At 50.5% G+C, this 7,259-nt stretch overlaps 2 protein-coding genes across 2 annotated transcripts; one reads left to right on the forward strand and one right to left on the reverse strand.

The window, feature by feature from the left end:
* The first annotated feature begins 573 nt into the window (after positions 1 to 573).
* On the forward strand, positions 574 to 3,679 carry LOC119362998 (proteasome subunit alpha type-6-like). Its single transcript, XM_037628291.1, has 9 exons — positions 574 to 688; positions 793 to 893; positions 1,008 to 1,095; positions 1,765 to 1,861; positions 2,237 to 2,295; positions 2,419 to 2,504; positions 2,707 to 2,802; positions 3,408 to 3,467; positions 3,554 to 3,679. Exons 1-9 carry the CDS (start codon positions 574 to 576, stop codon positions 3,656 to 3,658), a joined length of 807 nt encoding a protein of 268 aa, XP_037484188.1. The 3' UTR covers positions 3,659 to 3,679.
* Positions 3,680 to 3,749: 70 nt separating this feature from the next.
* LOC119362997 (protein STRICTOSIDINE SYNTHASE-LIKE 4-like) lies at positions 3,750 to 5,707 on the reverse strand. The gene is made up of 6 exons (XM_037628289.1): positions 5,400 to 5,707; positions 5,083 to 5,301; positions 4,907 to 4,974; positions 4,599 to 4,835; positions 4,357 to 4,489; positions 3,750 to 4,252 (listed from the first exon to the last, which is right to left on the reverse strand). Exons 1-6 carry the CDS (start codon positions 5,541 to 5,543, stop codon positions 3,950 to 3,952), a joined length of 1,104 nt encoding a protein of 367 aa, XP_037484186.1. The 5' UTR covers positions 5,544 to 5,707; the 3' UTR covers positions 3,750 to 3,949.
* Between the last annotated feature and the right edge of the window lie 1,552 nt (positions 5,708 to 7,259).

The following is a 7,259-nucleotide window of genomic DNA, read 5'->3' on the forward strand; positions in this document are numbered from 1 at the left end:
GGCACTGGCTGCCCACCCCACACCTCGAATTGTCAATCCTCCTCCTTGCCTTCACCCGCGACACCACGACCAACCACATCGCCGCTCGCGCCGGCTCATTCTTGGCGAGCCTTTGCCAAGGACGTCGCCGCATCCCCGTCTCCGGCCCGAACGCTACGCCTTCTTTTACAATTTGACGTATCCATCATTTTTTTTTCCAGGCAAGTGCCAAATAGCAAAACTTTTTTCTTCCATTTTTTTGAGATGGAGGATATCGGGACCGTGCTGGCCCAAACTTTTTTTTAGGGAATGCCCAAACTCTTCTTATTTTGAGAAACCGGCCCAGGCTCTTTCTGTTGGGCACGTCCACGACAATCGGGGGCTTTTGGGCTGCAATCAGGTGAGCAAATCGATCGAGAACAAAGTGGGCCGCGGAGCGAGTGGCGGCAGCGAGTGAAGCGAAGCGCCGCCTCCTTCTTTCCCCCGAAGAAGAACCCGCACGACACAAGCCGCTTCCTCCGGCCTCCTCCCCCACCCCTCGGCCCTCCCCTCCCCCGCAGCAGCGCACGTGCCTCGCCGGAGCCGAGAGCGGCGATGTCTGGCAGCGTCGGCGAAAGCAGCAGCAGCCGCCGCCGCACCGCGGCGAAGTCCCCGCGCTACGACCGCAGCATCACCGTCTTCTCCCCCGAGGGCCGCGTCTTCCAAGTCGGTTAGTACGCACGCTTCTCGCACCCCCGAAATCGAGCTCCGCCCCTGCGCCGCCGCCTCCCTTGCCCTGGCTCCGTGACGATCTTCCTGTGCTGTCCGTCGCAGACTATGCCCGCAACTCCGTGAAGCTGGAGGGGATCACCTCCGTCGCCGTGCGCGGCGCCGACTCCGTCTGCGTCATCACCCAGCGGACCAAGGCACCGGCGGTTAGTTCGCGCGCGCTGTCCAGTACTGCCGAATGCTGCTCGATCGGGCGCAAACCGATGATCATCTCGTGATTTCGGGCAGTAATCGGTGATTTCGTGCTCGTTGCATTTCAGGACCCGTTGCTGGACACAGCGGACCCCGCCTTCATGCACCTGTTCCAGATCACCGAGCGGCTTGGTATGCTCGCCACGGGGATGCCAGGTGAGGTGACTGATCCTCTCTGAGTGCGGACTCCGTCAGTTCTAATCTCATGTGTACTAATTAATGCCGTGCACGCAATTTGTTCCCACTGGTGATTAATTTGCACCTGCATTGCGACTTCCGCAGATCGAGTAGGACTTTACCTACGGAGCGTTTTGTTTTCCATCCATAAGTACTTGCTAGAACACCTTGATTCTACTGTGCAGTGTGCACTTCTGGATACTTTGAAGATCCGGGAGTAATTTTAATTTTTCAGGTTGGCTACTATTGTGAATGATGATCCATTTGAAGGTCTAAAACCTTGGGTATACAGTATACTGTCAGCCAGGTCTTTAATTAGGGAACTCTTAAAATTATTAGCGTGAATCGTGATCTTTAGCTGGGTGTTGCCTTGGGTAAGTAGTTAATCTATCTGACTAGTTTTGATCCTTGTCATGATTGCACTGTTGATTTAGTACCTCCTTCTACTTCTGGAGTATTGAATTTGAACGTCTAGCAATTAATTGTCCTGGCCCTTAATCTGAACTTTAACTCTCAAACAACTGCATATTCCTTAAGTACAGAATTACGTAGAACACTGAGGCCAATAGAATTTAGCAGGACATGATGATACACTGCCATTTTATCTGTCTACTTCTGTTTTATTGACGGGCATTTTCTTCACTGAAGCTGATGGGAGAGCATTAGCTCAGCAGGCAAGGAACGAAGCTGCAGGGTTCCGTTACAAGTGGGGATATGAAATGCCTCCTAAGATGTTGGCGCAATGGTAAGATTTGCTCTTAATTAAGTATACGACGCAGGCAGCACAGATGAAAACAAAAACTATATTTCGCCTGAGAACATTTAAAAACGACCTTCATCAACGCGTATTTATCAGTTGTCATGTTGAAGATATGGGAAGAGATGATGAGAACATTTAAAAACGACCTTCATCAACGCGTATTTATCAGTTGTCATGTTGAAGATATGGGAAGAGATGATGAGAACATTTTCTGCCAGATATTGCTTGCACTTTAGTATCAGAGCTTACTTTCTGTGTGCTAAGCTATATGTACACTTTCCTTTGTTCGGTAACTTGGCACACTTCATTCATTTCAAGCCATGCTTTAAGTTTAGCCAGTTGTATTTTGCTTGTCTACAGGTTGGGAGACAGAGCACAAGTCCGCACCCAGCATGCTGGCATGAGACCTTACAGAGTTGGTTAGTCCTACTTCTTCTGACTTTGTGTATTAGAGAGTGGTGAAACTTGTCAGCATATTATTTTTCCTTATGTTCTAATAAAGGTCTTATTGGTTAGTCCAATCCTTTTAATCTCCTTCACAGTTGCTACGGTCGTGGGAATTGATGAAGAGAAAGGAACTCCAGAGCTCTTTACATGTGATCCCGCTGGACAAGTCCTTGGCCACAAGGTATCAAAGAATTTTGTGCTGTGCTCATGAACTTGTATTCATCAAAATGCAAGAGTCGCATGTTCTGCTGATGATTAGTTATTTCACTTCTCAAGCAGTAATGTGGATGGCTAAAAATTTGCTATAAGATACCATGCATAAATTAGGAGCATGTATACATGAGTACATTGAATAACTGGATTCCCTGATGTCCTCTCCTCAGGCAACCAGCGTAGGTCTCGAGGATCAGGAAGCTATCGAGTTTCTCGAGGAAGCAATGGCGGGCAATTCCTCTTTATCATTCCAGGAAACCATGGAGGTGAGCATAAGTGCACAACATTAACAGTATTATCGAAGAGCAGACAAATTTTTTATCGTATACAAAACCTAATACTACAAGTAAACACAGATAAAAATGATGGTCCATGAGTTGATCGTATTTCCTAATGTCTTTTCACAAAGCCTGTAGCTCGTTCAGTTGATTTATTAATAGTTTTCTGACATATTATTAACAGTACTGCCATTTACTACTAATAAAGCAGACAGCAGGCCGTCAACTATTTCATTGTTCCTACTTGTGGTTTCCGAGGAAATCATGCGGTCAAGTATCGGCAGTTGTATAGCACATTTGTCAGGACATTTTTCTTCCAACACTCGTGAAGTTGCGGCTGGCATGATCTATTTGGATTCTCATGTTTTTATTGGCATGTTTATATGCCTCCATTTCCAAAAAAAAAATCTGTGCAGCGGCATCTTGAACTCATGTTGTTAATTGTAGTTATTTGTCTATAAGTCACAGTTTGGTTCCCTGCGTTTCCAAGATAGCAGAGCTGGCCTATTTGACTGTAGTCTCAAAGTTTTCCTGAATCAGCTCAGTGGCACTCCAAGCCCATTGTGATTAATCTTCCTCTCTTGGTTTTCCAGATGGCAGTGTCTGCACTGCGACACGTCCTGGAGGATAATAACCAAGGCCATGACATCGAGGTAATGCAATTGAAATCAATTAATGTTGTAGCAGTATTTTGCGCATCTCCTTTTGCTGAGCAATGCAAGTGAAATTTATGCTCCAGGTGGGAGTTGTCAGGAAGAATTATCCGACATTCAGAACTGTGTTGAGGCGCATCTACAAAAATCCGCTTGCAGGGCAGAACATCCTGGATGGAGAAGGCCAGTAACATGTGAATTTGTCATGAGATTGATAGGGCTGCAATTTCTCCTAGTCGGTAGCGTTTTAGCGTGGGGTCTCATTTCAATCAGGCAGCCACAGAAAGTCAAAACGAACCTGCTCATCCGTCGGTCATTTGAGTCTTTACAAATCACTGAACTCTGAAACCATAACTGATAGTAGTACTATCTGACTGCTTACGGCGGAGCCGTGAATGACACAGTGCGGAACCTGTCATCTACAGGGTGACCTCGCTTTATTATTCCGATGGCAATGGATGATGAAACTGACCGTCTAGGAACTAGGAAGAAACCGCCGGCTGGCCCTGTGCCTGTGCCACCTTGGCCAGAGATAGCTTGCCCACGAAGTTGGTCGCGAGGCTTCCGAAGAAGAGGTAACCGTCGTGCTCCGTCACTGAGGTGATGAAGTTGATCACCTTCCCTTGGGTGTCGTCGAGCACGCGGAGGACCTCGCCGTCTTCCGACACCTGCGCCACCATCGCCCCTTTCCCCGTGGCGTGGACCGCGTCGAGCAGCGCCGGGAACGAGGCGACGACCCTCTTGGTGAACGTCCAGCGCATGACCAGGTCCAGCCACGGCGACCTCTGCATGCAGTTTGAGCAACCAAGAATTACGAGACGTTGCTTTTCGTCAGATAGATGGTTAAACTGGCCTCCATACAAGTTGGTGAGCTGAGGTGTACACTAACCTGGATAAGGGCGACCCAGAAGGAGCCGTCTGGCGCTAGCTGGATGTTATCCGGACCCCCCGGAAGGTCGTCGACGAACGTCTCCGCCTGGCCGGTCTTGTCCCCTTTCAGCCACAGCCTCGTGCATCTGAACCTGCAGCTCACAGAATTAACTGGTCGCTTGATCATGGAGCTGCTGCCTGCAGCAAGACTGAGACTGCAGACTGAGTAGAGTGAAGTGCAGGGCGTGCCCAGGTGCTTACCTCCCTGTCTCGCAGACGATGACGAAGGCCTCGTCCTTCGACAGGGCGACGCCGTTGGCGAAGGCGAGGTTGTCGAGCGCCACGGAGGCCTTGCCGGTGCGCGGGTCGTACTTGAGGAGGCGGCCGGTGGGGTGTGCCTCGACGTAGGCGTGGAACCACCGGTCGAAGCCGAACCTGGTGCTGGCGTCGCTGAAGTAGACCGTGCCGTCCGATGCCTCGATCGCCTCGTCGGCGAACCTGGCGATGTGGAGTAACAAGGATCAGTACGGCACGTTGCAGTTTTCTCCACGATCGAAGACGAACCGAACCTGATCGTGGAACCTTCGACCGTCGAGGCGAGAATGGTCACACGTCCCTCCTCAACTTTCAGTAATCCCTACCAAATTCGTAGCAACAGAGAAAAGTTCGAACAGTTGAAATGATTGTATCGTACGAATGATTCTATCCTGCGGCTCGTGCAACAGTGTTGTGCTTGCGTACGTACCTTGTCGGCGTCGCAGACGAGCACGCTGCCGTCGGCGGAGGGCGCGATCCCGAGCAGGCCCGTGCCGCCGACGAACCGCCACTGCTCCCACGACCCGTTGGGGTGCATCCTCTGTAGCCACCCGTCCCTCGTCGCCGTGTACACCGTCCCTCCCGCCGCCGCGTCCACGTACACGTCCTCCGGCGCGCTCAGCTGCCCTTCCCCCAGCTTCTCCAGCCCCTGCATATACCAGATCATCAGGCCATCGGTACGCGGCATGAACACGGCGAGATTACTCGTGTACACGGGGGCGGCGTGGCAAGGAACGAACGGCTGACCTGGAGGAGGTTATTAGGCGGGTAGCGCGCGGCGGGCGGCCGCGTCGACGGGATCGGCTGGATGGGGCAGTTGAGCGCGACGTGGACCGCCAGCGACACGACCACGGCCACCGCCGCCGTGCCGAACAGACCACCGAGCGCCATGACGAGACAGCACTGAAGTGAACAACGAAGCTGTGGCGATCGAGTGGTACTGGCTGGCAGCACGGGCCGAGGCTGGATGGAGTGCTGGACTAGCGCGGTGCCGTGCCGGAGTAGCACGGTGCCGGTTCAACTCTACTTATCCTGTGCCGATGGACATCTGTGTTTGCACCTCTGCGCCGCGGGATGGGTCAGTTTCAACAGGTTTCGCAGGCGACGAAGGCGTGGTCCGAGCAGCGCCGCGTATGCGTGGATGTTTGTTTGCACCGCGCGCGCGCGCAGCACCGAACGGTCAGCCGCCGCGTGTCAGAGCATCTCCAACAGCTTGTCTATTTGGATGTCTATACTCAGTTTTTCACGACGTGAGCCCAAAACACACGTCCAACAGCTTGTCTATATGGTCGTCCAAATATACACATCCTTTAAATCGACCTCGACAATGTCCACGCCTGGACAATCTGAAGGCGTCGTCTAAACTCGGTTGTAATCATGATTTCTTCCTCTCAGCGATAGCCCACCTGTCATGGTCCCTGTATATAGACGTTCTGATGTGAAATTGAACGTGTATATGAAAATATATAGACATCCAAATATGCACATGCTATTGGAGATGCTCTCAATGCGTCGCTGCTGCTACGTACAGTACTAGCACGGGCGTTGCTGCCTGGTTAGCTGGGGGTTAGGGTCCAATGTTCGGAAGCTAGCTAGGCGGGCTACCGGAGGCTAACTGAGGTAGCAACAAAAATGGAGTTGGAATAAGGTGCAGATTCGTTGCATGCAGATTCATTTGTCGAAACGTGCTTATCATTCTGCCTTTGGGTTCGAGAAATTGGAGTTCTCCATCGGCATTGATTGTAAACAGAGCATCGGTAACATCGACGTGTATGTACCTCTGGTGCCAGAAAGCTATGACCTTTACGCAGATGCGGAATTTGCAGGCCACGCGGTCAATCTGTCCTTTTGGGTGTAGAAAAAAATCCCACATCAATCAACCTCCCTTTGCTTGTCCTTGTCAATATGCATTTGTCTAACCAAATGATAACGTATACACTTATAACGTATGCCATGTTTGCACATCGCCCACACACCTTGATCCACAATGATTCTATTTTGCATGAATTTTAAAGGAATATTTTAGAATCTGAGTGCCACGTGCGCATCATCATGTGTGTGAGCATTGAAGAGTTCGCCCACACGCCTCGCATCATGTGGTTTGTCAGCTGCGCTGTGTGGACGAACTAGTTTCTGCCCACACATCCACCACTTAGTCCACGCGTGTGTGGGCAAACTGCTTTTTGTCCACACGACACTCGTACGTTGTTGGATGGCAACTGCAGTTGCGCGTACGTGGCGACTAGGTAAACACACATGGCAACTATGATTTGTTGCTAGACGGCAACTGTAGTTGCGCGTTCGTGGCAACCAGAATAAACACACAGGGCAACTGTGATTAACCATGTATGGTAACTATGGTTGGACCACACATGGCAACTAGGTAAACATACATGGCAACTATTGTTTGACCATATGTAGCAAGTAGTTAATCACACACGACAACTATGATTTGATTACACGCGACAACTACCATAAATTAGACATGACAACTATAGTTAACCAAAACAGAGAGACTTGTCATGCTTTCACAACTGCATTTGCCATCCCGGATAACTACATCTGTCATCCCGGATGGCAACTAAATCGTCATTACCGTGGGTACCT

This window comes from Triticum dicoccoides, chromosome 2B (assembly GCF_002162155.2).
Source record: "Triticum dicoccoides isolate Atlit2015 ecotype Zavitan chromosome 2B, WEW_v2.0, whole genome shotgun sequence".
In the NCBI taxonomy this organism is placed as follows: Eukaryota; Viridiplantae; Streptophyta; class Magnoliopsida; order Poales; family Poaceae; genus Triticum; species Triticum dicoccoides.

Excerpts from the sequence above, each read along its gene's own strand:
- LOC119362998 (XM_037628291.1), top strand. The coding sequence starts at position 574 with ATGTCTGGCAGCGTCGGCGAAAGCAGCAGCAGCCGCCGCCGCACCGCG. Across the intron at positions 894-1,007 it reads AGCGGACCAAGGCACCGGCG|GACCCGTTGCTGGACACAGC; the intron begins GTTAGTTCGCGC and ends GTTGCATTTCAG. Across the intron at positions 1,096-1,764 it reads GCTCGCCACGGGGATGCCAG|CTGATGGGAGAGCATTAGCT; the intron begins GTGAGGTGACTG and ends TCTTCACTGAAG.
- LOC119362997 (XM_037628289.1), bottom strand. The coding sequence starts at position 5,543 with ATGGCGCTCGGTGGTCTGTTCGGCACGGCGGCGGTGGCCGTGGTCGTG. Across the intron at positions 5,302-5,399 it reads CGCCTAATAACCTCCTCCAG|GGGCTGGAGAAGCTGGGGGA; the intron begins GTCAGCCGTTCG and ends TGGTATATGCAG. Across the intron at positions 4,490-4,598 it reads ATCGTCTGCGAGACAGGGAG|GTTCAGATGCACGAGGCTGT; the intron begins GTAAGCACCTGG and ends TGTGAGCTGCAG.